This window comes from Megascapheus bottae, chromosome 34, assembly GCF_031878675.1.
Source record: "Megascapheus bottae isolate mThoBot1 chromosome 34, mThoBot2.hap1, whole genome shotgun sequence".
Lineage (NCBI taxonomy): Eukaryota > Metazoa > Chordata > Mammalia > Rodentia > Geomyidae > Megascapheus > Megascapheus bottae.
The window spans coordinates 4,716,492-4,744,396 of NC_143542.1; the positions used below are offsets into that span (position 1 = coordinate 4,716,492).

Consider the following 27,905-nt stretch of genomic DNA (forward strand, 5'->3'; position numbering starts at 1 on the left):
TTTTTTTTTTTTTTTTTTGCCAGTCCTGGGCTTGAGCTCAGGGCCTGAGCACTGTCCTTGGACTTTCTCAAGGCTAGAGCTCTACCACTTGAGCCTCAGCACCACTTCTGGCTTTTTTCTATGTATGTGGTACCAAGGAATCGAACCCGGGTCTTCGTGTATGCTAGGCAAGCACTTTAACCACTAGGCCACACTCCCGGCCCTACTTCCAGCTTTTTGGTGGCTAATAGGAGAGAAGAGTCTCACGGGCTTTCTTGCTCAGGCTGACTTTAAACCATGATCCCCAGATCTCAGCCTGCTGAGATGCTGCAATGACAGGTGTGAGCCACTATTGCTTGGCCAGATTTTGTGTGTGTGTGTGCGTGTGTGCGCGTGCTAGACCTAGGGTTTGAACTCAGCCTGGGGAACTATCCTGGGTTCCTTTTATTCACGGTTAGCACTCTTGAGCCACAGTGCTACTTCTGTTTTTTTGTTGTTTTTTTTTTTTTCTGTGATTAATGATAGAAGAATCATGTGGACTTCCCTGCCAGGGCTGGCTTTGAACTGTGTTCCTCAGATCTCAGCCTCCCTAGGGGCTAGGATGGTAGAGGCGCCACGCCAGCTGTGTTCTGGTTTTGAGTGGTCCCTTTGACTCCTCCCTCTGCGCTCAAGGCTGAAGCAGAGCCCTCTGCCTCTTACCTTCTCCTCTGGGGGAATTCCCCTTCTCTTTCTCCAGCTTTGCTCCGTGGGTACAGGCTCCAGCACTCGTGGGTGGGATCAACGGAATGAGTCACCGCTGCCCTCCACAGCTTGGGCTTGGGGAACCCGGCGTTTGGAGGCATTGTCAGATGCCGTCTATAAGGAAAGGACCAGAGATCAAAGGGTTAAATAACTGCCGTGGCACCCCCCCACACACACCCCCAAAAAAAGTCATGGTGCCCAGGAGTGGCTGAGGGCTGAGAATGAGGCTCGCAGCCTTCCCAGAAGGCAGCTGTCTGGATGCCACCAGGTGTCCACGGGTGAATCACCAGGCTCCATCCTCCCTATTTATAAAAGCATGAGGCACAGCTTCCAGGAAGGACAAACGAGCCGGTGGGTGCCGGGCTGCACCTGACGCAGCGCTTCCGGCACACCAGCCCAGCGGGGATCCAGCCAGCCACGGCCTCCAGTGGGGCGCCCTCCAGTGTATGCTATAGATAGGACTGGAGGATTCTAGAAACCGCCACACGGGCTTCCCCTCCATCTCGCTCTTCCTGAAGGAGACCAAGGAGATGGGCACAGTGGCACACGCCTAAAATCCCAGCCCTTGGAGAGCTGGGGCAGGAAGATTTTGAGTTCAAAAAAAAAAGTTGACTGTTTGGCATCCTTTAATAATGATGATGTTTATTTTTTTGCCAGTCTCTGGGGCTTGAACTCAGGACCTGGGTTCTGTCCCTGAGCCGCTTCTGCTCAAGGCTAGCACTCTACCACTTGAGCCACAGCACCACTTCTGGCTTTTTCTGATTATGTGGCACTGAGGAATTGAACCCAGGCTTCATGCATGCTAGGCAAGCACTCTACCATTAGGCCATGCTCTCAGCCCAATAGTGATTACTTTAGTTAATTCATTTTTATGCATCTCTGGGGTTTGAACTCAGGGCCCTTGTCTTTGCTAGGTAGGCACTCTACCACTTGTGCCATTTCTCCAGCCTTTTTGTTGTTCATTATTTTTACTATTTGGCGGTACTGAGGTTTGAACTCAAGGCTTCACACTGGCTCAGTTTGCTTCCTCAGCCGGTACTCTACCACTTGAACCACACCAGCCAGCTTTTTGTTGGTTATTTTATTGTATGTGTTATTATGCTGCCCATCATAAGGCTTGAACTCAGGGTCTGGGCGCAGCTCCTGAGCAGTTCTGAGGCTTGCCTTAGGGGTGAGGGGACAGCACCTTGGACCTAGCCTGTGAGTACGGCTGTCGAGGTTGCGGGGGAGAGGAAGCGGTCAGCTGAAGGTCAGATCCACATTCTAAGCAGTGCCACCCCCTAGTGGCAAGCACTCTACCCCTAGGCCACACTCCTGGTCCCTATCCCTCCATTTCCGCGGGCCTGTTTTGCTCAAGGCTAGCACTCTACCACTTGAGTCATAGCGCCACTTCTGGTTTTCTGGCCATTGGAAGTAAGACTTGCACAGACTTTCCTGCCCAAGCTTGCTTGACCCAAGATCCTCAGATCTCAGCCTCCCCAGGAACCAGGATCCCAGTTGTGTTTCGCTGGTGCCCAGCTTGATTGGTAATATTTGTTAAGACAGTGTTCCACACCAAGTGTCAAGTGCCCAGGCCTGTCCTGGGGCTTCCTCAAGGCCAGTGCTCTACCACTTAAGCCACAACACCCTTCTGGCTTTTTCTCTGTGTATGTGGTACTGAGGAATCGAACCCAGGGCATCGTGCCATACTGGGCACTTTACCACTAGGCTCTGCTCCTGGCCCAGTGACCTTGAATTTTCAGACAATTATTCTACATGGCACATTGCACAGGTTGGATTAAAAGGCTCCCAAAAGGAGCGATTGAGAGACAGATGGAGAATTTAGTGTGAGAATTTAGTGGGGGGGGTTCTCCCCAGATGGCCTCAAGGGGCCTGGGCAAGGCTCCAGGGAGACTCAAACCTGGAGGTAAGATCTGGTCAGTCCTTCTGCCCCGGCTCCACATTCCAGTTCTGAACCTTCCTGGGGATGTCTCTGCACCACACAGACGCTCTGCCACAGGAGCCGGGACTTCTCGCCCTCCTACCCATTTCAAAGTGGGGGCCAGTGCAAAACCTGGGGGCTTCTCTTCTGCACTCGACCTTGCTGACCTTCCTTTGCTTGGCCCTTCTGCTTCACTTTCCTGGCACTGGCAGTGAAGAGGGAGCTGGCTCCACTCTCCCTCTGCTCCAAGTCAGGAGCTGGGCACTGCTGGTCATAGCTGCAATCCTAGTAGCTCAGGACACTGGGATGTGAGGATGAAATACCCGGAATACACTGGCCACAATTAACCAGCAAAAAGCCGGAAGTGGAGCCCTGGTTCCAGTGGAAGTAGCAGAGTGCCAGTCTTGAGTGGAAAAAGCCAAGCTTTTACATGCACAAAACCCTGAGTTCAAACCTCAGATGGAGCACAAAAACCCCCCAAGCCCACCAGGCCCCCTCCTCTGGATGGAGAGACAAGAGGGAGAGAGGCACGGTCAGATGCTGCAAGACCACCCAAAGCAAATGTCAAGAGCCCACCATTTACAAACCCTCCTTTATTGAGATGGAGGCGGGTAAGTCATAATAACTTAATACACAGGGAGCCGTCCAGAGCCCCGCAGGCTCCCCAAGGAGCCCCCGGGGACTGTGGGGAAGGCAGAGGACGCCAGATACTTCCTGAAGGGCTGTAAGTGGGGAGGAGATGACACGCCCAGGCCCAGGCACACGGGACTCAGGGTCAGGAAGCTGGAGACAGGGCAGAGCCCTTTCTCTGAGGGTGGGGGCTGGGCCCCCAAGAAGGCACAACGGCAGGTAAGTTTGGCAGCGTGGTCGGTGTCAGGGGTCGACGAAGGACACCATGATGTAACGGGTGCCTCGCGTCGTGGGCAGGCCCTCGTGGTAGTGAGTGAGGCGGCCAGGGTGCAGGAGCCCCCAGCCCTTCCTCGGGGACGAGATGATGCAGTTGTAGCGCAGGAAGCGGCAGCCACCTCCCTGGAGGAGAAGAGGGGGAGGACATGGAGCAGGGGAGGAGGGAGAGCGGAAGTGGAGCAGGGGGAGGAGAGGGAGCAGATGTGGAGCAGGAGGGGAGAGCAGATGTGGAACAGGGGAGGAGGGAGAGCGGAAGTGGAGCAGGGGGAGGAGAGGGAGCAGATGTGGAGCAGGAGGGGAGAGCAGATGTGGAACAGGGGAGGAGGGAGAGCGGAAGTGGAGGGGGGGAGGAGAGGAAGCAGATGTGGAGCAGGGGAGGAGGGAGAGCAGAGGTGGAGCAGGGGAAGGAGGGAAAGCAGAGGTGGGGACAGGAGTGGGAGAGGAGGAGAGGGAGAGAAGGGGGAATGGACGTGGAGCAGGGGGAGCAGGGCTGGGGCCAGGCGCCCCAGGACGTGTTCATAAGCTAGCGGGGAAGGGGGAGGAGGAGCAGTGGGGGAGGGCTCACCTCATAGTCCAGGCCCTTGTGGTTGAGGGCGACGTTGAGGGTGAAGGTGGAGGAGTCGTGGTGAGGCTGCAGCGCGGGCTGCTCGTCTGGCCGGTAGCGGACCACGAAGTTCATGACTGCGCGGGTCTGTGGAGGGCACGGGCCACAGGGAAGGCTAGAGGGGCTGTGTGTGTGTGGATGCGCACACGCGCGCGTGTGTGCGTATGCATGCGTGTGTGTGTGTGTGTGTGTGTGTGTGTGTGTGTGTGTGTGTGTGCGCCAGTGCTGGGGTTTGAACTGCCGCCCTGGGGACTGTCCCGTCCGTTTTTCCCTCTCAAGGCTCATGCTCTACCACTAGAGCCACAGCTCCACTTGGGGCTTTTTTCGGTGAATACTTAGGTGAGCGTCTCGTGGCCTTTCCAGCCGGGCTGGCCTCCCGATCCCCCGATCTCAGCCTCCTGAGCAGCTGAGGTGACTGGCATGGCCACTGGCGCCCAGCAGCTGTCTGCGAGCATCTTGAACCCAGGGCCAGATTCCACGGGGAGCTGGGTGACGCACCTTCGTGTGGTAGCCGGGGAAGAGGCTCTCGGTCATGGGCCCCACGTAAGTCCTGAGCAGCTGCAGCCACTGGTCCTCGAAGCCCACCTGCTTCATGTGGATGTCCACGGTGGGCACGTTTTCATAGCCACCAGCCAGCCTGGAATCCTGTGGGCAGCGGGCCCTGAGTGCCCACACCCCAGGGCGTGGCCCCCATGCCTGCGGGCCACACTAGGCCACATGCCCTCTCCCGAGCAGCCCCTGCCCCCCACCCCATCCACAGAACCTACCCCACACCAAAGGCCCTGGAAATACTCCACAAGCCACGAGTGGCTGAGTGAGCACATGAGTGAGCGAGCGCCGCCCTCCCCAGGCCCCCTGACCTCGTGCCGGCCCCCAGACCACTGGCCGAAGCTCTCCATCTCCTCCACCAGCTCGTCGCACATCTGCTCCGACAGCAGCGGGAACCAGTACACGTCTGGACAGGGCTGCGGATGGCAGTGTAGAGGGCTGGGACATGGAGCAGAGAGGAGAGCAGCGGGGACGGGGAGGGGGAGGAGGGAGGAGGGGAGCTGGGGAGGAGGGTCACTGCCAGGGAACAATTGACCAGGCCTAGTTAGGGCTGTGGGGGCGAGGCCAGTGTGGAGGAGGGAGGAGGGCCTGCCCCCAACCCCAGCTTCCACCATGGTGCCAGGCAGGAGGCCCCGGGGCCAGCACCCTGGACAGTGGTTTTCAAACTCATGGTCACCAGCACCATCTATTGACTGGCCCCGCCTTGGCGTGGGGCTGGCTAGCAGGATGCTGTCCTAAGTTGTGTGCTGTGTCCTCAGTGGGCCGTCCAGGTCCACTGACCAACACTCCATTGGCGGCCAGAATCCCACCTGCCCTGCCTGGGTTTCCCTTTTCTATCTGGTGGCTGGAGGCACTGAACTCAGGGCCCCCCGCGTGCCGGCCAGCACTCCACCATTGAACCACGACTCCCACAGAAGAGAACCCCTCAGGGCTCGAGGTGGCCATGTGACCAGCACTAGTCCAGCAATGGACCCAAGAGGCTCTGGCCTCGAGGCTTCTGCTACACCTCGAGGCCTCAGAGTGTGTGGGTAACAGGGTGTAGAGAACCCTCGGGGTGTGGGGGGTACAGGGAGCCCCTGGGGTGTGCGGGGTGCTGGGAGGTCTCGGGGTGGGCTGGGGCCTGAGGGCTCACCTGCTCCACCAGGCCCTCCCCGTGCAGGGCGCGGCTGTAGTTCTCGTGGATGTACGTTTCTCTCCAGTCCTGGGGGGGCGGTGAGCACTGAGTGGAGCTCCTTCCTTCCGCCATCCCGGGCCGCCCTCCCCGGGCTATGGGGGGCCCTCACCAACATACCACGGGGTTGTCGAAGATCTGCCAGAGGTCGGGGTGCAGGTGGTCCGTGTCGTACCGGGCGGTGGCCAGGAGCCGGCCGAACTCATGCTGGTTGCTGAGGTGGAGGAAGATGCCCTGGGCCGCAGTGGCGTGGAAGGACAGGTGACACGTGAGGGCAGGTGACACACAAGGCCCTCCCCTTCTCCCATGGGTGGTGGTGGCAGCTGAGGACAGGTGACACGCGGTGAGCCCCCGGGCCGCTCACCCTGTCCCGCAGGCTCTTGCAGAAGGCCATGTCGGGGTCTGTGTCACTGCTGGAGAACACGGCCCTCTCGGGCAGCTCGGTCCTCAGCGTGTCCCCGCGGATCACGTAGGCCTGGGCTATGTAGGGCACGTTCCACACTCCCCTGCAACAACGCACCCCAGCCCTGAGCCTGGCCACAGCCCACCCCACAGCCAGCACTCGGGTCCCCACCAGGGCCTGGGGGTGCAGAGCCTTGGGGGTTTGAGCAGGGGCCACGGCGCGGGCAGGACTCACACTCGCTTCCGCTGCACCAGCTCCACGTAGTCCTCGGAGCGGGCGTAGTACTCATCGGGGCTCAGGGCCCCCCAGAAGTTGGACCACAGCTTGCCATGCCGGGACAGCATGGGGGCCACCACCTTCCTGTAGACAAGATGGGGTCTGTCCTGAGGGGGAGGGGGTCCCTGCTGGGGGGAAGGTTAAGGAGGGAGTCCGGGCGTCTGTCTCAGGGCTCGGGCTGAGTGGGACAAGACCTATTCTGCTCGATGAGGAGGCGGAGGGTTTGTGGGTTGGTGAGGACGGCGTCGGCATCCAGGCTGAAGTAGAATTCGCACTCGGGGTCCTGCCGGCAGAGGTCCCTATGGGGGAGAGGATCCGGAGGGGACATGAGCCAAAGTGGTGCTGAGGGGTGGCGGGAAGGGCCCTCCAGGGCCCGAGGGGAAGGGGCCAAGGCAGCCCCCGGGTCTCCACTGGAGTGGGGGGTGGGGGCACCCGCTCACATGGCCATGTCCCTGGCCTCTCCGGGGCTCAGCGCCTCCTCTGGCCCCACCAGCCTGGCGGCTAAGAAATGGTCTTGGAGCTGCGGCCAGGCCTCGGCGACGTGTGGCTCGTGGAACACCTCCTGGCGAGGAGAGGGGGGGTGAGGGTGCGAGGCGGGTGAGGGGAGCAGGGGTCCCGGAGCGGTGGTGTCTTACGGCGTTGTGCAGGAAGAGCGTGGTGCGGTCGGGGGGGTAGTCCAGGAGCTGCAGGCGCCGCAGGAAGCGGGGCAGGAACGGGGTGGGCTGCTCCACAAACACGGCCAGGAGCACGCGGGGGGCCGGCTGTGCAGACCAGAGCATGAGACCGGGCTCAGGGGCCGCCCACCCGGCCCGTGCACCCCCCGCTGCCCGCCTCACCCGGTTCTCCAGCAGTGTCCGCCCGTGCTGCTCGCAGAAGCCGCAGCCGCCCTGTGGCGTCCAGCCATTGGGGACATAGTTGCCCAGGTAGTTGAGCTGCAGCTGCAGGGGAGGCAGTGGTGAGCGGAGGCCTGGCTGTCCACAGGCGACAGGGAGGAGGCGGCTGGGGACGGCCAGAGGGCAGAGCCAGAAGCACCTTGGTGGGGCCATTTCCATGGACCACTACGGGAAGCGTGTCGTAGGCCACGTTCCGGATCCGTACACGATTCCGATCAAACTTTAAGACCACCTCATCTGGGGAAGGAAGCGGGGGCTTCAGCCTCCTTTTCTCCAGGAGAGAACAACAGGATTCTCTAAACAGGGGGTGTTGCCCCGTGCTGATGGCTCACACCTGTAACCCCAGCTACTCAGGAGAAGGAGATCCAAGGCTCAAAGCCAGCCCGGGCAGGAAAGTTTATGAAGCTCTTATGTCCAACCAATCCCCAAAGAGTTGAAAGTGGAATGGTGGCTCAAGTGGCAGAGCACAGCCCACAGGAAAAAGCTAAGGGATCGCGCCACAACGCCTGGGCCCTGAGTTCAAGCTCCAGTACTGGCATGAGAGCATGCACACATGTCCACCATGTGGGGTGATACTAAGTACTGCGGCTCAGATGGAGCGGGGGCTCCTCTGTAGATGGTCGGGCTGCTGCCACCACCCACAATGACCTGGGGTCATCCGTAGCCCTCAGGGAGTTAGCTGCCTTCCTGCCCAAGGGGCTCTCCAGAATGGGCAGCCAGAGCGCCTTCCCTTGGGGTCCTTCCCTCATGGGACCTGTGCTAAATAGGGTGTGGTTGAGGACCTAAAGCTCCAGGCTAAGTAACTGGGCGCACAGTATACAGATCTTTTCATCGCAGCGTGATGGACACAGGGGAGGGACACAGATGGGAATACAGGTAGGAACACACGTGAACACTCACTGAGACGTACATGGGTGGGAATACACACGGGTGTGAAGTATACACTGACGTGTAGACACACAGGTTAAGGTGGACGCAGATATGCACACACAGGTGTGTAGACAGAGGCAAGGCAGACACTAGCTGAGTTCCGCCAGGAGCTCTAGGCCAGGCAGGGCCCCTCACTGCCCGCTGCCCGCGTCTCCTCCTTACCTAAAGCCCCATTGAGGTTCTGGAAGATGCGGGATTTGTGGTCCAGACTGAGGCCGAGTTTCTCCTGGATGGGGTGAGAGCCATGGTTAGCTGCAGGGCGCAGAGGGCCCGCCCCTCCAGCTTTACATTTTTTAACCCTCCCTCTTCCTTCTGTTTCTCCTCCTCTTCCCTCTTTCTTTTTGGAGAGAAGTTGGAACTGGGGCTTGAACTCAAGCTCCCACTTTCCCTTGGCTTCAGATTTCAGTGTGTGAACCATCAGCGCTTGCCTGATCCCTCTTAAACTCTCTCTCTAAGCTGGGAATGTGGCTCAGAGGTAGAGTGCTTGTTTCACATGCAGAAAGGCCTGGGTTGGATGCCTCAGTGTCATATAAACAAAAAAAGCCGAACGTGGCACTGTGGTTCAAGTGGTAGAGTGCTAACCTTGAGCAAAAGAAGCTCAGGGGCAGTGCCCAGGCCCCGAGTTCAAGCCCCAGGACTGGCAAAACTAATTAACTAATGAATTTTAAAAAATCCTCTCTCCCATTCAGCAGGAGCCCCCTTACAGGGACAAGCCCTCTTCCCCAGCGCCTCCCTACCCGCAGCCCCGGGTCCAGGTAGAGCCGAGTGTAGAACAACTGATCATCATCGTCGTCCTTGTATTTCCACTGGCGGACCAGACGGTGGATGGTGGGGGCAAAGCCAATGAAGCCTGGCGGTGGAAGAGGAGTTGTCCCCAAGCCTCCCAGGGTCCCCAGAGCCTGACCCTCCCCTCACCTCAGGCACCTGGGGTCCCCAGGGCCCACCTACCGCTCTGTGCCCTTCCTTCGGCCTCAGGCCCCAGGGCCACTCACCACCGGAGTTGAGAAAGCGCTTGCCGGTGCCCACCTCTGGGTACTGCTCCGCCAGCCCCCACTCGGGCCAGCAGAAGGCCTCCGCGGAGAAGAGCAGGCGGCTGCCGCTCTGGATAAACTTCTTCAGCAGCTCGGAGGGGCTGCCGGCCAGAAGTACATCGTAGCTGGGAAAGGAAGGGGGGGATGAGCAGGGGGCTGTAGGGGCCTGGGAACCAACCCTCCTCCTCCTCCTCCTCCTCCTCTCACCACCCCAGCCCTTCCGGACCTGTCCACGAACATGATGACCATGTCCTCTCGATCAGCATACTTCTCCATCTCCTTCTTCAGCCACCTGACCTTCTGGCCTCCGCCAACTGTGCGGGCCACGTCGCCCCCTCGCCACTCCTGTCCCAGGCCCAGTGTCTATGGAGAGACGGGGGCCGGGCCAGGGAGGGGTGGTTCAGGCGTGGGGAGAGCTGACGAGGCTCGGTGTGGGGACCCCTGCACACAGTCTCCAACCCCTCCCGGGACCCCGACTTACGCGCACAGTGTAGTTGAAAAACTTGGCGGACTGCAGGAACCGCAGGTAGCCCTCGGTCTGGGCCGTGGCCACGGTGATCACCAGCAGCTTCTCTGTCGGCAGGGAGGCCCACACCTGAGGCCCGGCTGCCCGGGCGCTGCCGCCCCGCCGTGCAGGGCTCTCTGCAGCCCCGCTGCCCCCCCCCCCCCCAGTCCACTCGGCCCTGTTCCTTCTGCTTTCCAGTCCCGGCCTGGCGCTCTACCACCCGGACCACAGCTTCACCGCCGGCCTTTGGAGCCAGGAGCCCCGTGGCCTGGCCTGGCGGGCTGGGGGCCGGCGGTGGGCCCCGCCATTCCCCCCGGGGGGCCCTTGCATCGCCCGCGCGCGCCGCCCGGCCTCGGCTCTCACCTGGGTTGACGGCGCCTGTGCGCCGGGGCTGCTCGGAGGCCGAAGCCCCGGCCGCGGGAGGCCGAAGCAGCGGCAGCAGCAGCAGGAGAAGGAGCCGGGGTCGCAGGCCGCGGGCGGCCATGGTGGGCAGCGGGGCGGCGCGCAGGCTCACCCGGGGCTGGTGCGCCACGGCCGGGAAGCTTCTAGAAGCCGCCCAGCGGCGCAGGCCCGGGCTCCGCCCTGGGAAGAAGGCGTCGCCCGAGGCCACGGAGAAGCCCCGATGCAGGCGGCGAGACAAGGCAAGGATTGTCCCGGGGAGCGGGGGCCGGGCGGGGGCGCGCGGGGCGGGGGGGGCGCGCGGGGCCGGGCGGGCCGGGGGGGCGCGCGGGGCGGGGGGGCGCGCGGGGCCGGGCGGGCCGGGAGCGCGCGGGGCCGGGGGGCGCGCGGGGCGGGGGGCGCGCGGGGCCGGGGGGCGCGCGGGGCGGGGGGGCGCGCGGGGCCGGGCGGGCCGGGGGCGCGCGGGGCCGGGGGGCGCGCGGGGCCGGGCGGGCCGGGGGCGCGCGGGGCCGGGGGGCGCGCGGGGCCGGGGGGCGCGCGGGGCCGGGCGGGCCGGGAGCGCGCGGGGCCGGGGGGCGCGCGGGGCCGGGGGGCGCGCGGGGCCGGGCGGGCCGGGAGCGCGCGGGGCGGGGGGGCGCGCGGGGCCGGGCGGGCCGAGGGGGCGCGCGGGGCGGGGGGGCGCGCGGGGCCGGGCGGGCCGGGGGCGCGCGGGGCGGGGGCGCGCGGGGCCGCGGGGGGCGGGGGCGCGCGGGGCGGGGGCGCGCCCTTCCCTCGGCGGGCCGGAGGCCGGGCCGGCGCCCCGGGGAGCTCGCCGTGGGCCCCCGGGGGCTCTCTGGGGTCGGAGAGACCCAGGCCACCTCTTGAACCAGTTCCGAGGTATTTTTTTTTTTTTTAAAGAATTTCGGGCAACCATGTTGAGGCCGGAAGCAGGCGTGCCCTTCACAAAGATGGCGGAAAGCGTCCCTGTCTCTAAGGGAACGTCACGGCCCGACGGCCCCGGCCGGCTGGGGAGGCCGCGCTGCGCATGCGCCCGCGGGTGTCCTGCGCTCCCGCTGCCCCGTGGTTGGCTGGGTTCGTCCGCATGCGCAGTGGGCTCTTCCGGCCGCGGTGTCGACGGCCGAGGCCGACTGGGAAGGCCGCGCTGCGCATGCGTCCCTGGGTGTCCCGCGCTCCCATTCGCCCCGTGGTTGGCTGGGTTCGCCCGCATGCGCAGTGGGCTCTTCCGGCCGCGGTGTCGCGCCCATGGTAGAGAAGAAAACCTCGGGTATGTGATGAGTTCACCGCCGTCCTCCCGCCTCTCCCGCCCCAGCTGGGATCTCCTCGTCTCAACCCCCCCCCCCAAACGCTGACTGGCCAGCGTGGTCCGTGCCGTGGGCAGAGGGCCCCGGGGACACGGTGTGGTGTGTTTTCTTGTGGCCGGGCCCGGGTACCATCTTGGAGCAAAGCCGTTGTGGCTTGATTGGGGCTAGCGCAGGATGGGACTGTTCTTTATCTGGGTGTTGGCAATGGATCCTTAGGCGAACATGCCTGTTAGACCCTTGTCATACGGCTAGCACCATCTGAGGACCCCGTTTTATAGTTTTTTCCATTCGTTGGTTCGTTTTGTGGGTGGTGGGGCTTGGCTTGGGGCCTGGGCGCTGTCACTGGGCCCTTTGTGATCAAGGCCAAGCCTTCACAGGTTTACCTCTGGTTTTCCTGGGGTTGATTGGAGGTAAGTGTCTCATGGACTTGACACTTCCCCGGGCTGGCTTTGAACCATGATCCTCGGATCGCAGCCTCCTGAATACCTGGGATTACAGGTGTGAGCCCACCAGCACCTGGGCTCTCATTCCGAAGAGTCTTCGTTTGTCCAGACGTCACATTCCGAGATTTTGAGAGCAAAGGATCAAAGCATGAATGCGGTCACATTGACTTGCAATACACTGAGTTGAGTGATGTCATCCATTTTTCCATCTGGCTCCCAAACCACCTTCATGAAACTCCCAGATCTGAACCCCTTTACAGAAGTAATGGTATGGCTGAGAGGTCTGGCTTGCCTTCATCTGACAACCCCCTCCCCACATGCATTACACACCAGCCACGCCGAATACCTGTGGGTTTGTTAAAAGCTCCTGGCCTTCCCTCGTGCAGTCTGGCACCAAGGCCTAAACATTTCCCTTTCTCTCGCCCCAGGCTGCTGAGGACTTAGGCTTCCGCCTAGATTTACCTGCCACAAGTACCCCCTGACTGGCCACCCCAAAGCCAGTATGTGTGTCTTGGGCTCTGTACTCCTTTGTGCTTCTGTGCCTGGCAGCACCGGACCTGTTTGCTTAGTTATTTCTCTTCCTGCAGACTCTTGCAGTACCGGAACCTAGGCATTGTAACCTAGGCATTGTAAAGGAAGAAATTCAGAGCAGTGGCCAGAATTTTGTGCTTTAATTTTTTTCTTTTTTCATTTGAAGATGGTAGCCCACCCATACTGGCCTCAGACTCCTGCTCCTACCTCCCCCCAGGCTGGGATTTACATGTGCACCATCATGTCTAGCTAAGAGCCTGGTACAGTTACCCCTCGGTGCTCCTGGGGACGCATTCCTGGACCAGCACTCTGCGTGGGCACTGAACTCGCTGAGGTGCCCAAGGCCCCAATATAAAATGCTGTCATATTTACACAGAGCTTCCCTTCCCTGTACATTAAAATCTCTAGGTTATACGCAGCACCTAGTACGATGCTCTCATATGATGACCCAATATTACTTAGGAATAATAACAAGAACAAAAATTCTGTGCACATTCATAGAGGTGCACTTTTTGTTTGCAAGTACTAGGGTTTGAATGCAGTACCTCATGCTTGTAGGCTGGTCTTCTATGTCTGAGCCATGCTTCCGGCCTGACTTTGTACTGACTGGGAGAGTTTAGTGAGGTGGTCTGCTGAAGCTGAGGTCGTGGAGTAGAGGGGCTCACAGGTCTGAGCCACCGTATGATTCCCAGAGCTTCTTTTTCTTTTTTTTTTTTTTTTTTTGCTGGTCCTGGGCTCAGGACATTGTCGCTAAGCCTCTGTGCTCAAGGCTCGCTTTCTACCACTTGTGGTAGCATCGCTTCCGACTTTTTTGAGTGGTTTATTCAAGTTAAAGAGTCTCATGGACTTTTCTGCTTAGTCTGGCTTTGTACTGTGATTCCCAGAACTTCCTTCATCCCGTTCCATCTAGTTCGCTCCCAGGACCCTGGGCAGCGGCGTGTGCTAGACCGAGCCGCCCGCCAGCGCCGCATCGACCGGCAGCTGGAGGCCCTGGAGAATGACAACTTCCAGGACGACCCCCACGCCGGCCTTCCCCAGCTCGCCAAGAGGCTGCCTCAGTTTGACGACGATGCAGAGACAGGTGAGGCTCCAGAAACACTGCTGAGGTGAGATCTTGGGGTGGTGGTGTCTCTGGGCCTTTGGCCCTACTAGTTATCTGCTCTGTGTGCCTCAGTTTCCTTGTGTGTGCAATAAAGAAGCAGGAAAAAAGCCTTAGACTGGGTTGGATGGGTTGACAATGGCCGTGACTGGAGAAACAGGGTTGGGCGGCTGCAGGAAGGCGTGTGATGGGTGTCCATTGTGTCAGACAAACTCACTGCTCTTGACTGCCAGGGAAGAAAAAGAAGAAAACCCGAGGTGATCATTTTAAACTTCGCTTCCGAAAGAACTTCCAGGCCTTGCTGGAGGAGCAGGTAAGAGGGGCTGGGAAGGCAGTCAGCGGGGAGGGGGGTGGGAAGGAGGGGGGGACCAGGCAAACCTAGACACTGAGCCGGCACAGTGCCCTGCTTCTCTCTGCAGAACCTGAGTGTGGCTGAGGGTCCCAACTACCTGACCGCCTGTGCGGGCCCCCCATCCCGGCCGCAGCGCCCCTTCTGCGCCGTATGCGGCTTCCCCTCCCCCTACACCTGCGTGAGCTGTGGCGCCCGGTACTGCACTGTTCGCTGTCTGGGCACCCACCAGGAGACCAGGTACGCTGGGGCCTCGCCCACCACCCCCACTGTCCTGCACATGGCCACGGCCTCCTGAGTCCTGGCTCCTTCCCTGGCCTCCTCTGTCTGCAGGTGTCTCAAGTGGACTGTGTGAGCAGGGAGGGGCCGCCATCACCATGCAGAGACAGAGGCGGAGGCCCAAGCAGAGAAGGCCACCTGGCCCAGAAAACCCTCGACTGACCACCAGGGCTGGTCCTGCCAGAGGCTGCCATAGGACTAAAAGGCCTGGCAGGAGGAGCTGCTGGGCTTGGTCATGGGGGGGGCGGGAGGGCCACAGGCTGCCTGCTGCTCCTGCAACCTGTGCTGACCTCCAGCACTGCCCCCCCCCCACCACCAGGACAGATCCGAGTTCAGCCCGGCCACGTCGCTGCCTTGTTTGACTACATTTTTCCTTTTCTTTTTCTTGTGGTGGTGACTTTCCAGTAGCCAGGCTGACCTCAGACTTGAGCTCCTGCCGTGTGGGCACTGGGTGACAGCTGCTCCATACCAGCTTCTTGGCGGTTCCTGTCGTTTTGCTTGGTTATCAAATTCACTTCTTTCTTTATTGTCGGCTTCCCTGAGTTCCTCTGAGTTCAATTTGAGAGGTGTGGCTGGGTCTGCGAGCTGGGTGGCTGGGAAGAGGGTAGAGGCACGACAAGAGGAGCCGTCCTCGCTGTGCCCTTGGTGCACACTGACTGGAGTGGTCAGTCAGCCTGCCCTGGGGCCTCTGCCTGTGAAGCAGCAGAGTTTGGGGAGTCCCTGCTGTGGGGTGGCTGTCCAGACGTCTCTGGTGGCCCCGGGTGCTAGACTTCTTCAGCTGACTCTCGTCTCCATCTTATGAATAAATGACCGAGTGAACTATCCTGGGACCCCTGGGTGTTTATTCTAGCACCTCGCCTGGCAGAGGGAGGTGTGTGGCGGCAGGGGTGGGGCTCCATACTGCATGGCGCTGGCCGCAGGCTCGGGGATGACCCGATGTGGGCTCGATACCACCTCAAACCCTAACACGGGTGGATCTGTGCTTACATGCGCAGTCAGGGCGCACGGCACTCCCCCAAGATTACCAGCCGTGCTGGGCGCCGTGGCTCACACCTGTAATCCCAGCAACTCAGGAGGCTGAACTCGATCTCATTATTGTCATTTGAAGCCAGTTCCGGCAGGAAAGTCTGTGAGACTCTTCTGTCCAATGAACAGCAGAAGACCAGAAGTACCACGGTAGCTCAAGTGGCAGAGTGCTAGCCTGGAGCTCAAGGATAGCTCGGAGACCAAGTTCAAGCCCAAGGAAAGCACACACAAAACAAGAGAAAACAGCTGGGAATGCACGGCAGGAAAGGCTCAGCATGTCCATAGATTGTCACAACTTTGTGGCAGGTGACAGATAAAGACAAGGCAACCCAGGCTGGCACTGAGGCTTGGTTCTGTGTCATTTTTCTGAAAGGAGGGGAAGGGTTAGACAGGAGGGCTGGTGCAGAGAGCAGTGAGGTCAGAGAGTAAGGGAGATGCTGTTGACACCAGCTGGGACACAGGGACACCCGCAGGCCTGGGCCCAGACCCTCAGCTTCCATTCAGCAGCCTCGTACTTGTTACCCACTGGTCCTGTGACCAGCCTGCCCATGACCCAGTGTCTGAGCTGGACACAGACACTGCCCTCACCCCCACCCCCGCCACCCCCCCCCGCCATCTCTATCTCCAGATTCCTCCCTTTTCCTAAGCCCTCAGAGCCCCAGGTACCACGTGAATCACTGACACTACTGTGCCTGAAAAGAAAGCCCAAAGGCACTGGACAGCACAGCAGTCACAATGCACGTTTATTTATGCACGTATTCATGTAGGGTGCACACAGGGGGGGCTGCTCCAGCCCCCAGGGGAGTTCTCCCAACACCTTCTGGGCCTGGGAGGGTGGGAGCTCCAGGGGGGCAGGAGGGGCCCTGAGCCTGGGCCTGTCAGAGGCGGGGTGTGAGGGCTGGGGTGGGCAGGCCTCCAGGTAGTGGCAGGCCAGGGAAGGACTTGCCTGAGGCTATTAAGGGACCATTGGTCTCAGGGCCCAGAAAGGGACCCTCTCTGCTGGGGGGCTGTGGGAAGAACCAGGGATGATCCACAGGCCAAGACGCCACCACCCACCACACCTACACGTAAGCATTTTTGCCATATTTCCCAAAGCTGATATCTTCATCCGAGGGGGCGGGCGCTGCCACCACCACTGTGGACGCCTTGTAGGGAAGCCTGGACCTGTGGGAGAGATGTCACCAGAGGAGCCTGCTCCCATCCCCCTCCTCACCTCCTGCTCTCCCTCCTCATCCCGTGCTCTCCCTCCTCCCCCTCCTCTTCCCATGTCCCCCTAACTCACCGGGCCTCCGGCTCTTCCTTGGAGCGGCAGCAGCAGCTGGAGCCCAGGCAGCTGCCGCCCAGGATGGACAGCAGGGAGGCGCTCCAGCCCAGGTAGAGGGCAGGGCCCAGCTCATACCTGGATGGAGGCATGGTGAGGGTGGGGAGGGGAAGGGGTGGAGAAGGGGCGATTCCCTCCGAGCTTGGCAGGTCGGCCCCCACTCACTTGGTCCCATTGTACAGGGGGTTGAAGAAGTTCTGGGTGATGTTGACCGCGTACCAGCAGATGGCCACCATCCCGCAGGCCCCTGGGAAGCAGGGGAGGCCACGCTAGTGCCTGGAGCCTAGGGGTCCAGCCCATAGGCCTTCCTGTTCCAGCGCTCAGGACCCCCGCCCCGCAGCCTGGCCCTGTTCACTCTGTACCCTAGGCCTGAGCCCACACCTGAGTCCTGAAGGCCCAGGGCCCTCTGCTGGGGCCTCCCGACTCCAGTCGTCACTGTGCCCTGGCTTGAACCTCTCTCACCATACCCACCCTGCCTCCCAGGCTTACTGTGAGGGCCCGGCATGGTGACACGAGCCCCCGACCTCACTCTGCCTACTGGGTAGTGCAAGTCCTGAAGTCCCACTTGGCTCTGGAGTCAGTGTCACCAGCTGGCTCACACTTGACTCCAGGGAGCCCTGGCTCTCTCGGGAGATTTGCGGAGAACAGAGGGTGGAGGGCCAGGTGTCAGTGCCAAAGGGAAGGTGAGCAGGAGGTGAGCGCAGAGAGGCCGGGATCACCCTCTCGATTACCAGCCAGTATGTGCAGGGCCCCGGCGATGGCTGCCAGCTTGGCTTTCCTGGAGAGCTCCACACTTCCCAGGCTGGTGCAGCGCAGCCCCAGCAGGCCCAGACCCAGGCCCAGGAAGCCCAGCAGGATGGCGGTGATCATGAGGGCACGGCAGCCCTGGACGTACCCTGGGAGGGGCGGGGGCACCGTGGTCACCCTCTGCCCTTCTGGACATGCACCTGTGTCCCTGCTGGCTCCCAGCTTTTTTTTTTTGCCAGTCCTGGGCTTGAGCTCAGGGCCTGAGCACTGTCCTTGGGCTTTCCTCAAGGCTAGTGTTCTACCCTGAGCCACCGCACCACTTCTGGCTTTTTCTATATATGTGGTACCGAGGAATCGAACCTGGGTCTCCGTGCATGCTAGGCAGGCACTCTACCACTAGGCCAAACTCCCGGCCCCGCTCCCAGCTTCTTAAAGACCACGGGCCTCTTCCCCACCGTGGCCCTGTTCCAGGGTCCTACCCGGCACTCCTGTGTACGCAGCTCTCGGGGCACCCTGTGCCCAGCCTCTTAGACCTCTGTGGCCTCTCCCCTATCAGGATCCTCTCCCGGGCCATGGCAGTGGAAATGTGAAAATCACCACTCCTTGGGAGCCAAGGGCTTCACAACCCCATCAAACCCCACCTCTGCCTCCAGGCATGACCTGAGTTCCTGCCCAGAATGACCAGTAGGGGGCAGTAGGGGCCAGTTGCAGAAGATCAGGGGCGTTTCTAATTGGGAAAGGTGGGGTACTGGGCCCAGGACCTGTATCCAAGTCACTCCATTCATATTCTCAGGATGCCTCAGTTTTCCCTTTCTCATAGCTAAGGGCAGTTGCCGCTTCCTTTCTGGTCCTGCTCTTCCTCCTATGTCTGATAGTTGTGAAGCATTCATTCCCAAGGACCTTGCACCCCTTTCCCAGGTGGGGCCCAAGCACGTGTCTCAGGGAAAAGGCTGGGTCCTTACCAGGAAGAGGGACAGTGGCCTGAGCTAGGGAGCAGGGAAGGGGACGATGTTCTCTAGGAGGACATTCAGACTCCCAGTGATGCCCTCCAGAGCCCCCCTGCCAACTCTGCAGCCCTTGGAGGTGTCTTCACACAGCGGGCAGGGCAGCCCCACAGCCCTGGGAGAATCTGGGTCTGGAGGCCTACTTCCCTCAGCGCCTCCAACACCATGCAGCTTGCACAGGCCTGCAGGGACGCCCAGCTTCTGAACCCCCACCTCTGCAGGCATGGGGTTCACAGCGAGGCAAAAAGGGAAGGGAGGAGGCTGTGCACACGCACACCTCCCCACAGGCCCCCTGGGTGCCAGGCTCTCTAGGTAAACACCCTTACACGGGGCTGCTGCAGGCTGGTGGCACTCTGGGCTTCCGGCCCTCACTGGCCTCACCTTTTCAGGGGAGGGGCTGGCCTGCACGCAGACAGTCAGTCCTGGACAGAAAGCGGAAAGGTTGACTCAGAAGAGTCAGCGGGTCTGAGCACCCAGATGCTCAGGGCATCTTGTTTGGTGTGGCTAGTCCTGGGACTTGAACTTTGCTTTTTCCACTCAGGGCTAATGAGGAACCACAGCTCCTCCTCCAGCTTTTTGGTGGTTAATAGAAAGAAGAATTTCTTGAACTCTCCTGCCCATGCTGGCTTAGAACTGAGATCCTCAGATCTAAGGGATGTGTCTCCATGTCTTTCAGTGTAATTATCCAAGAAGTTTCACAGCCGAGGTTATATATAACCCTTTAAAAAAACTTCAACAACTGGGCCAAGAGTTTGGCCCAGTGGTAGAGTGCTCGCCTGGCATGCACAAAGACCTGGGTTCAATTCCTTGGTAGCACATACATAGAAAAAGCCAGAAATGGTGCTGTGGCTCAAGTGGGCCTTGAGAAAGCCCAAGGATGGTTCTCAGGCCCTGAACACAAGCCCCAGGAATGAGAGAAAACAAAAAACAAAAAAACAAAAAACCTCAACAACCACCATGAAACCCCCCAAACACACACATATGCTCACAGCCCTGTGTAGCCAGCATTCGTGTCTATCTGGCGCCCCCTTCCACCACAGCCAGGAGCCAAGAGCCCTGTTGAGCTCAGGAGGGCAGCCAGCCATCTGGGTAGGTCACAGACACTGGCAACCGATCTGCCACCCCAAGGACCATGTGGGGCCTCGGTCTCGCAGTCCTGTCTGGAATAGAACCCCACATGTACCCGGTGTGCCCACCTGTTGCCCCAAACCTGTGTCCTAAGGGTGCAGATGGTGGGCAGGGCTTGACCTGGGGCCACACTGTAAGGGGTTTTCTACCTCCAGATGGTAGTCCTGGCTGTGCCCCCGCCCCCGTCGTGGCCCATACCGGACAGCGCGAGCATGGACGGGAACTCCCAGCAGTTGGAGACGCCCAGGGAATCGGTGGCGCAGCTGAACCAGAGGTTCTCATAGATGGTGTTGGTGGTGATGACGTTGCCATGCACAGTGGACACCCGCCAGTAGCTATTCTGCAGCGTCAACCCCAGCATCAGCAGCCCCACGGCCGACAGGAAGAAGCCGAAGGTCTCCACAGCCAGAGACATCCTGGATGGCAGGCCCCCCTGGGCGGCAGCCCCACAGAGGGGTGAGGGCAGCACCCCTGGGGGGCCCCCAAGGGGCTCTGGCCCGGGAGGCCCTGCTAAAGAGTCGGCCCGCTGCTCCTGGGCTCCGGGCTGCCTCTGCCTCGAGGTTCTCTGCTGTCCTCCTGGTCTCCGCTTTCCTGCACGTCAGGGGAAGGAGCTGAGCCCGCGCGCTCTGCTGCTGTTGACAAGAGATGGAGGGAATAAATGGCCCAAAGTCCACCCCCACCCCCAGCCTCTGGGCCAGCCCCACTCCCCGCCCTGCCAGGTGGGGGAGTGGACTTGCCCCTGGATGGACAGCTGTGGCCGGGCCCTGGGGCAGGAGCGCCCCGAGGGAGACATCGCAGCCAAGGGGAAGTGGCCTGCTCTGACTCAGACTTCACCAGGGGCCAGAGAATGGAATCAGACTGGCAAGGAGGGGAAAGGTAACCATGCCAAACAAGCCCATATCCCAGGGCACAGCCAGCCCCCAGGGTGCCAGGTCATGGGAGGACTACGCAGGCAGGCACTAGGCGACCCAGACCCCACCTGTGGCACCACACTAGATGGCCCCTTACCACGGGGCCGTGGGGATGCTGGGGTTGCAATTCAGGGGATCACAGTCCTCATGTGCTAGTGTACCATGGCCAGTCTGAGTGCCTCAGGGCTGAGGGGAGCCACCTGCTCAAAGTTGGGGTCCCCCTCCCCCCCAAGCTGACCTTTGATTCCTGAGCTAGATCTCTTTGGCAGGGGACCATTCCGTTAGCAAAGGCTGTCACCTGCTCTATTAATGATGATGGATTGGAAGCCAGGTGCAGCACCTGTCCTGGGCAGGGCACCCACAGGCTGGCGCAGGAAGTCTGCTGTCGGAGGGGGTGTGGGGTGCCTGTCCTCCCATCACCACCCCCCTTTCCCATGTCAGGTGCCTTTTCCCACCCATGCTGGCCTGGCAGGCACTGTGGAACGAGAGGTATGCGGTGAGGACACAGGCCCACGCAGAGCCTGGTACGGGGGGAAAGAGAGGGGAGAGGCAAAGTGGGCAGGGTGGGGTCTCCCATTCCACAGGTTGAACTGGGTTACCCATGCCCCCAACCTCTCCCACATACCACCCCACCCCAGGGCTCCCTCCCTGTGTGGCCCCCCTCCTCAGGAGGAGGAATGTGAGGGAGGCAAGGGGAGGGAAGGGCGGAGGCCTGGGAGGAAACTGAGTGGGGGCCGCTAGTGTGGAAAACTCCACAGGAGACGGGAGAGGCAGCTGAGTGGGTGAGAGGAGACCCGGGCCGTAAATCCCAGCTTTCCCTCGGGACAGGGTGCTGAGCCACAGAAAGCCAGCCACGGAAGGGCCGTGGGGGAGGAGGAAGGAAGGATGTGGGCTGGGTGGGGAGGACAAAGCAGAGGCCCACAGCGGCCCAGAGGGCGGGAGGCAGAGCCCAGGGCAGCAGAAGACCATGTTGAGGCCACCTGCCCACACGCACGACCACCCCTCCCCTCCTGCGAATCACACGCCAGCTTCCTGGGCCACAGCCCATGTTTATTTACACTCATCCCACCACACAGGATGGGCTAGCACAGCTGCGGGAGGGGATGGAAGGGGGATGACAAGGGCATGGGAGAAAGTGTGGAGAGGGCTGGCAAGGGTCCCTCGGCCTCACAGGTGCCAGGCTGAGAAGCAGGTGTGGCTCCCTTCAGGACTTGGACTTGGACACGGCCAGCCCGATGAGGCCTGCCAGGCCCGCCACGCCCAGGGCCATGCCGCCCACGATCGCCATGCCCACCAGGCCGTCTGTGGAGAGGAGGAGAGGGGGTCAGGAAGTGGGGCGGGCATGCCCTCCCTGAGGCTGGCGTGAGCGGGCAGGGGCACACAGACGCATCACCTTTCTTCATGGCCTTGTCAATGAGCTGCTCCAGCTCCTTGGCCTGGTTGTTCTGGGGCTCCGTGTGCAGCAGCCCTCGCACGTACTTCAGCGCCTTTTCATATTCCTGCGCTCAGGGGAAAACATGCCCCATGCCATGGGCACCCCACCTGCCCAACCCAGGCTTCCCTCCACCTCTTCCCCATCCCAGCTCTCACCCCAGCCCCACCCCATGGAGTAGAGTCCACCAACCCAACTGTGTGGGGTGATAAGCAAGGGGAGATAAGAGCCCAGGGTGTGGGCTGCACCCCACGCATGCCAGCCCCTCAGTCCCTGCGCCCACATCCTGATTTCCCTTCCTTCAAGAGGCCTGTCCTGCCTGCTGGCACCCAACATCGCTCCTGCCCACCGCCCAACAGTGGCCTTCCTGAGGGCCTCACCTTGAGCCGGTAGTTCCCCACAGCCAGGTAGAAGACATAATCCCGCTGCTCCTCCTTGCTCCCTTTGGGCAGCAGCTCTTGGGGAAGAGGGAAAAGAAAGTGAAACATGGCCTCTCTTCTCCTAATGGGGTGCTCCAAAAGACTGCTTTCCACCTCCCTCTGAGGCAGGGCCTCATGGTAACAGGGGTTGCCCAACACCCCAGTGACACACATCCAGAATCAGGAATGGCTGTGCATCCTTGGGAAACCCAGGCACCTAAGTCCAAAGGCAGTTGCACCTCTGCAGGGCATTGTGGCACACTCCCTATAAGACTAGCACTCAAGGGCTGGGAGTTTGGCCTAGTGGTTAAAGTGCCTGCCTAGCATGCACAAAGACCCGGGTTCAATTCCTCAATACCACATACATAGCAAAAAGCCAGAAATGGTGCTGTGGCTCAAGTGGTAGAGCTCTAGCCTTGAGAAAACTCAAGGACAGTGCTCAGGCCCTGAGCTCAAGCCCAGGACTGGCAAAAAAAAAAAAAAAAAGACCAGCACTCATGAGGCTGATGCAGAAGGATCATGAGTTCAAGGCCAGCTTGGCCAATGAGAGCCTGTCTCAATCAAAAGAAACAAAAACACACGAGCCCTCACGTTGTGCATCCCGCTGCAGACACCAGCCAGCTCATGACTGAGAACAGGGAGCAATCTAGCCCCTGAAAGGATGGGACTCCTTTTCTCTAACTCATCTTCCCCGAGTGACCCCCCCCCATCTCCCACCTGACTTTCCTCGGGGGCCAGAACTTGCGCCAAGAAGTTCTGCAACCGCTCCATCCTTCCTAGCAGCCTGCACTGTCTGCAGCTGGACCATCCATGACCAAAGACCACGTCTACTGCTCAGCCCTACAGGGAAAACCTGAAAAGCCCCAACTGCCAGTTACAGGCTCTGTGTCTGTCACCACCCTAGCTAACTCAGGGGGCTAAGATCTGAGGATCAAGGTTCGAATCCAGACTGGGCAGGAAAGTCCATAAGACTAAATTAACCGCCCCCCCCCCAAAAAAAAGCGAATGGCTCAAGTGGTAGAGCGCCAGCTTTGAGTGAAAAACCACAGGGACAGTTCAAGCTCCAGAACCAGCATCGGAAAGAAATGTCTGCACATGTTTGGCACACAGCCTGTCTCTCTTTCTCCTGGCGCGTCTTTTAGACTGTTTATAAATCTGCAAGCGTGGGGGTGGCTGTGGGGCGCCAGTGGTGGGCATCCTCGGCCCGAGTGGACGCAGCTGCTGGGCCGGGCGCTGGAGGTGGACGACGCCCGGACGCCCAGCCGGCGCGGGCAGCGCGTGGCCGGCGCTCACCCTCCAGCAGCGCGATGCCTCTGCGGATGTCATCCTGGTACTTGCTCCGCACCAGGCACCAGGCGTACTCGAACTGCGTGCTCTTGGACGCGGAGCCCGCCGCCTGCTCCGACTGGAATTTCTTCTCGAACTTCTGCCGGAGGAGACGGGCCAGTGGTCAGCGCCTCCCCCCCGCCACCCCACCCCACCCCGGGGCGCCGGCCCGCTCCTCCCCGCCGCGCTCCCGGGGCCTGGCACCCCGCCGCGACGCCGCCCACTGGCGGCTCCAAGCACCGCCTGGGCAGCGGGATCGCCAGACAGCCGAGGCCTAGGGAGGCGCCCGTCCCCGCCCGCGCTTTCATCGCCGCCGAAAGGCGGGGGGCAGAGGCGGGGACGGAGCCCCGCACCGCGCCGCCTCACACCGAAGGGACGCCTAGAGCGTCCGGGCTCTGCCAACCCTCAACCCGACTCCAGGCCTGTGAGCAGAGGCGAAAGGAACTACAACTACCGGTAGCCTTTAGGGCCAGGCGCGCCTTTCGAGCCGCGAGCCCACGCCGCAGAGGCTGCCGGGAGCCGTAGTTCGGCAGCCTGGGGGCCAAGCCGAGGCTGGGAGCGATTCTGGCCTCCGCGGGACTCCGCTCGGGACCCGTCCTCCACGCTCCTCTTCGCCTCCGCGGGCCGGGCCTCACCTTCAGATCCTCCACTGACACCAGGTCGTTCAGTACGGCCTCCATGGCCGCCGCCGCCCCCGCCGTCCTCACCACCACGGCCACTACAGGGCCACAGTCTCCATGGTCCGGTGCAGGGGCGGAGAGGCACTTCCGGCAGCCGGCGGATGCGGCTGGTCTGGCCCGGCCCCGCCCGCTCCTGCGGGCCCGGCCGCAGGGGGCGCTCCTGCGCAGGCCTGGCCGCCGGGCCCCGCCCCCCGGGTCTGGCCCCGCCCTCCGAGCCAGGCCCCGCCCCCAGCCCCGCCCCCCGGCGGCCCGCAGACACACCCCGAGTTCGGGACCGAGTCTGGACGGGTGAAGCCGCTCGGGGATGTGAAATGGAGGGCAGTCTTTCCACCCTGACTCGGCCTTTCTCTGGGATGGAAGTCCCCCAGGGGCGGAGTCTCAGCTTACTCAAGGACAGCAGCACTCAGAGGTCAGTGCCCGGGTTATCGTCCGAGCAAACACCGGTCACCTGCGGGGAAACCTCAGGGCTGGCACTCCTGCCACCGGAGTCACAGCGCCACTCCTGGCTTTGTGGTGGATCATCAGTTAAGTCCCATGGACTTGGCTGCCTGGGCTGGCTTCGAACCTCCACTTGGGAGGATTTGAAAGGCAGGAAGAATGAAAACAGACCAGTCACCTGGAAGGAAGGTTGAGGAGGGGCACCCTGAGGAGTCAGGTCACCCAGTGAGGCGCAGTGGGGGCAGGGGTGGGGCCTTCAAGTAAGGCGGCAGGTAGCTGGAGGGTTCAAAGAGTTTTAGGACTTGTGGTGAGGCTGCAATTGTTTTACACAAGTCTGGTTCCTGGAACCTATGGTGTAACCCTACAGTCCAGAGGTTCAGGAACTCAAGCGCCCCTCACATGGGAGGGGGGGGACCAGGGACTTTCACATCAATTGGGACTGGATGATAAGATTCCTGGGAGAATTGTGGTGCTGGGAACTGGTGGCTCACACCTATAATCCTAGCTACCTGGGAGGCTGCAACCTGAGGATCGTAGTTTGAAGGGTCCATTATCTACTCAATGACACAGCTAGAAGAAGTGGAGCTGGAATTTGAACTGGAGTCCTACACCCTGCTGCTTCATTTCAGCTGCCACTGTAGGTAAGAGAAGAAAGCTGCATGCCTAAAGGAGAATTTTTTTGTGTGTGTCAGTCTTGGAGCTTGAACTCAGGGCCTGAGCACCATTCTTGGGGCTTTCTCAAGGATAGAGGTGCTCTACTTGAGCCACACCTCCACTTCTGGCTTTTTGTTGGCTAATTGGAATCTTAGATATTTTTCTGCGCTGATCGTTTCAAACCTTGATCCTCAGATCTCAGCTCCCTGAACAGCTAGGATTGCAGGCGTGATCCACTGTGCCTGGCCATATTTAAGGTAATATACAGTATGATGTGCAAATACTTGACTGAGTACATTCGTGAAAATATCGAATGAAAAGTTAATAAGAAAAAAAAAAGGAGTCATGGAGATTTTTCCTGCATTATCTGAGAAGATAACAAAAGCACCACACACTGGTTTTTGTTAAATGATGCAACAGCGGCACAATCAAATGCAAGCTTCAAATCCATCCTGTGACTTCATGTAGGCAGAGGGGAATATTCAAAAGCAAACTTTGCTTTTTGTCCAGTTCAGTCATGTGGGTGAGCAGAAAGGACGTTGACATTTCAGGGCGCTGAGAAAACAATCTGGGTTCTGTAGGTGCCTTCTCTCTGGGAGTCCACTGGCAGCTGGGGAGGGTTCTAAGTTCCTCACTGTCAGTTTGTTACCAGGAGGAAATGCCCAAAAAGAACTTTACTTCCAGGACGGGACTACTTGTATTCTTCCAATTTTCCTTAATCTGCCAGCCCTCCCCAGCGGAGAAGGTTCGTTGAGTCGTGAGAAGTCACGTTTGCGACCTGAGGGTCAGGATTCGAAGCCAAAGGCAGAAAACTCCACCGGACTCCGGGTTTCAATCAACCAGCAAAAAGCCAGACCAGAGGTGTGGCTCAAATGGTAGAGCACCAGCCCTCAGCAAGGACGCCAAGTGGGAAGGTGAGGTCCGGAGGGCAAGCTCTGGATACCATCGCGCGCACACGCGGGGCTCCCCGGGCCACCCCAGCCCGCCGCCCGCCGCGGGAGGGAGGGCTCCGCGCCGCGCACGCGAGGCCCGTCGGGGTCGCCCCTACTTACTTCTCCGGCTTCCTCTTGGGGGACCCCATGCACCCCGCCCCAGGCGTCGGGGAGGCGGCCTTCCTCCGGCTCGTGCGGTCCGCACACCCCCCGAGCTCCTGCGATCGGGCGCCCGCACTCCCGGGCGCGGCGTGCGCCTGCGCGGAGCTGCTCTGGGAGCCCGACTTGGTGGTCTGCAGAACCCCGGGGAGCGCGGAAGAGACGGGGGGGGAGGGGGGAGGCGGAGTCGGCGCCGGCGCAGTAGCGGTGGGAGGCGGGGCCTGTTAAAGGGGCGGGCGAGGAGAACCTCTGGCCAATGAGAGGCCCAGCGCGAGCGGCGGGGTAGAGCGGGTCGACTCGAGGAGGCGTGGGGCTTGAACTCAGGGCCTGGATGCTGACCCTGAGCTCTTTAGGGGCGGGGCTTGAATGCTTTGAACTCCCGGCTTAGAGCCAGTTAGGCCGAGGCGGAGCCCCGCCCCGTCTCTGGCCACGCCCACGGCGGATGACGCCACGCCCACCGGCAGCCACGCCCACATCTGGCCACGCCCCCCAGCCCGGCGGCTGTTTTCCCACCACAAAACCTGATGGGGTTGGGCGAGGGGGCCAGCTGGCAAAGTCCGCCTCTGCCCTCTGACTCAGCCCGGCCAGTCTACGCTTCACCATCTCTTGACAGTGACGGATCAGCTTCTCCCTAGACCAGTCCTGAAGGCAAAGAGCCCTCGCTTCTGGGAAGCAGCCTGTAGCATTCCTGGGAGAGGTGCTGCTCACATGCCCCTGTGCATAAAAGGTGCTGTCCAGGGCCCAGCGCCTGCAGTGTTCAGATGACACGCAAAGTGCTCCAGAAGGCCTGCGGGGACGGAGGGCTGAGCCCAAGCCTGAGCCTCAGAAACGAAGACCTCACACTGGGAGGGTCTGGGAACCAGCTTCAGGGTCAAAACTGTTCTACAGATGCTAGACTTTTAGGTCATTTAACAGCTGAGATAGGATGAAAGCAGTTGAAAAATTGTAACGAAATCTCCCAGTTACATTTTTATATTCTGCAAGATGCCCAAATTAAAGTATATCACGAGAAACTTTTTTTTTTCCTGGTTGGTCGTGGGGCTTGAACTCGGGGCCTGAGTGTTGTCCTTGAGCTGAAGAGCTCAAGGCTACCGCCCTACCCCTTGAGCCACAGGGCCACTTCCAGTTTTCTAGTGGTTAATTGGAGAAAGAATCTCAAGGACATTAGTGTATGGGCTGGCTTTGAACCTCGATTCTCAGCTCTCAGTCTCCTGAATAGCTAGGATGACAGGCATGAGCCACCATGCCCGGCCAACTTCTAGTTTTCTGGTAGTTGATTGGAGGTAAAAGTCTCATGGGCTTTCCTTCCAGGCCTGGCTTTGAACTGTGAACCTCAGAGTAGCTAGGATGACAGGTACCCAGCTCTTCTTTAGATCTGTCTGTTTTAGGCATGTTTTTGTTTTTGTTTTTTTTCCCAG

At 60.5% G+C, this 27,905-nt stretch overlaps 4 protein-coding genes and 1 long non-coding RNA gene across 8 annotated transcripts; 2 read left to right on the forward strand and 3 right to left on the reverse strand.

Moving 5' to 3' along the window:
* Positions 1-3,219: 3,219 nt before the first annotated feature.
* Positions 3,220-10,393, reverse strand: Plod3 (procollagen-lysine,2-oxoglutarate 5-dioxygenase 3). Its single transcript, XM_090324217.1, has 18 exons — positions 10,273-10,393; positions 9,886-9,977; positions 9,631-9,767; positions 9,366-9,529; positions 9,111-9,223; positions 8,536-8,599; positions 7,583-7,680; positions 7,186-7,488; positions 6,991-7,112; positions 6,745-6,849; positions 6,509-6,634; positions 6,236-6,377; positions 5,992-6,105; positions 5,833-5,901; positions 5,012-5,116; positions 4,650-4,796; positions 4,113-4,238; positions 3,220-3,670 (listed from the first exon to the last, which is right to left on the reverse strand). The coding sequence occupies exons 1-18, from the start codon at positions 10,391-10,393 to the stop codon at positions 3,515-3,517; spliced, it is 2,304 nt and encodes a 767-aa protein (XP_090180343.1). The 3' UTR covers positions 3,220-3,514.
* A 44-nt stretch (positions 10,394-10,437) lies between these two features.
* Positions 10,438-15,134, forward strand: Znhit1 (zinc finger HIT-type containing 1). 3 transcript variants are annotated; one of them, XM_090324220.1, is made up of 5 exons: positions 10,438-10,550; positions 13,494-13,664; positions 13,916-13,995; positions 14,102-14,271; positions 14,365-15,134. In XM_090324220.1, exons 1-5 carry the CDS (start codon positions 10,532-10,534, stop codon positions 14,384-14,386), a joined length of 462 nt encoding a protein of 153 aa, XP_090180346.1. In that variant the 5' UTR covers positions 10,438-10,531; the 3' UTR covers positions 14,387-15,134. The 3 variants fall into 3 exon arrangements, with proteins under 3 accessions (XP_090180346.1, XP_090180345.1, XP_090180344.1); XM_090324219.1 differs by lacking the exon at positions 10,438-10,550 and adding an exon at positions 11,472-11,572; XM_090324218.1 differs by lacking the exon at positions 10,438-10,550 and having other exon boundaries at positions 12,676-13,664.
* Positions 15,135-16,061: 927 nt separating this feature from the next.
* On the reverse strand, positions 16,062-20,197 carry Cldn15 (claudin 15). Its single transcript, XM_090324349.1, has 5 exons — positions 19,735-20,197; positions 17,389-17,553; positions 16,823-16,904; positions 16,619-16,735; positions 16,062-16,500 (listed from the first exon to the last, which is right to left on the reverse strand). The coding sequence occupies exons 1-5, from the start codon at positions 19,949-19,951 to the stop codon at positions 16,398-16,400; spliced, it is 684 nt and encodes a 227-aa protein (XP_090180475.1). The 5' UTR covers positions 19,952-20,197; the 3' UTR covers positions 16,062-16,397.
* A 1,279-nt stretch (positions 20,198-21,476) lies between these two features.
* Fis1 (fission, mitochondrial 1) lies at positions 21,477-24,412 on the reverse strand. The gene is made up of 5 exons (XM_090324347.1): positions 24,260-24,412; positions 23,592-23,724; positions 22,260-22,336; positions 21,841-21,946; positions 21,477-21,749 (listed from the first exon to the last, which is right to left on the reverse strand). The coding sequence occupies exons 1-5, from the start codon at positions 24,302-24,304 to the stop codon at positions 21,652-21,654; spliced, it is 459 nt and encodes a 152-aa protein (XP_090180473.1). The 5' UTR covers positions 24,305-24,412; the 3' UTR covers positions 21,477-21,651.
* Positions 24,413-24,630: 218 nt separating this feature from the next.
* On the forward strand, positions 24,631-27,479 carry LOC150042723 (uncharacterized). Of its 2 annotated transcripts, XR_016533589.1 has the most exons (5): positions 24,631-24,713; positions 25,248-25,383; positions 25,592-25,653; positions 26,124-26,310; positions 27,101-27,479. It is a non-coding gene; the product is annotated as an uncharacterized LOC150042723 (long non-coding RNA). The 2 variants fall into 2 exon arrangements; XR_016533588.1 differs by lacking the exon at positions 24,631-24,713 and having other exon boundaries at positions 24,914-25,383.
* Positions 27,480-27,905: the final 426 nt, after the last annotated feature.

Bases quoted from the DNA above. Each gene is read 5' to 3' on its own strand.
- Plod3 (XM_090324217.1), bottom strand. From the start codon at position 10,393: ATGGCCGCCCGCGGCCTGCGACCCCGGCTCCTTCTCCTGCTGCTGCTG. The intron at 6,378-6,508 runs GTGAGTCCTGCC...GCGTTGTTGCAG, and splicing joins CTGGTGCAGCGGAAGCGAGT to GGGAGTGTGGAACGTGCCCT. The intron at 4,797-5,011 runs GTCAGGGGGCCT...CGCTGCCCACAG, and splicing joins GGTCTGGGGGCCGGCACGAG to GATTCCAGGCTGGCTGGTGG.
- Znhit1 (XM_090324218.1), top strand. From the start codon at position 13,265: ATGATTCCCAGAGCTTCTTTTTCTTTTTTTTTTTTTTTTTTTGCTGGT. The intron at 13,665-13,915 runs GTGAGGCTCCAG...CTTGACTGCCAG, and splicing joins TGACGACGATGCAGAGACAG to GGAAGAAAAAGAAGAAAACC. The intron at 13,996-14,101 runs GTAAGAGGGGCT...TTCTCTCTGCAG, and splicing joins AGGCCTTGCTGGAGGAGCAG to AACCTGAGTGTGGCTGAGGG.
- Fis1 (XM_090324347.1), bottom strand. From the start codon at position 24,304: ATGGAGGCCGTACTGAACGACCTGGTGTCAGTGGAGGATCTGAAG. The intron at 23,725-24,259 runs GTGAGGCCCGGC...CTCCTCCGGCAG, and splicing joins TGTCAGTGGAGGATCTGAAG to AAGTTCGAGAAGAAATTCCA. The intron at 21,750-21,840 runs GTGATGCGTCTG...TCCTCTCCACAG, and splicing joins TGACAAGGCCATGAAGAAAG to ACGGCCTGGTGGGCATGGCG.
- Cldn15 (XM_090324349.1), bottom strand. From the start codon at position 19,951: ATGTCTCTGGCTGTGGAGACCTTCGGCTTCTTCCTGTCGGCCGTGGGG. The intron at 17,554-19,734 runs GTATGGGCCACG...CGCCCCTCCCAG, and splicing joins GTCCATGCTCGCGCTGTCCG to GGTACGTCCAGGGCTGCCGT. The intron at 16,736-16,822 runs GTGAGTGGGGGC...GCCTCCATCCAG, and splicing joins CCCCTGTACAATGGGACCAA to GTATGAGCTGGGCCCTGCCC.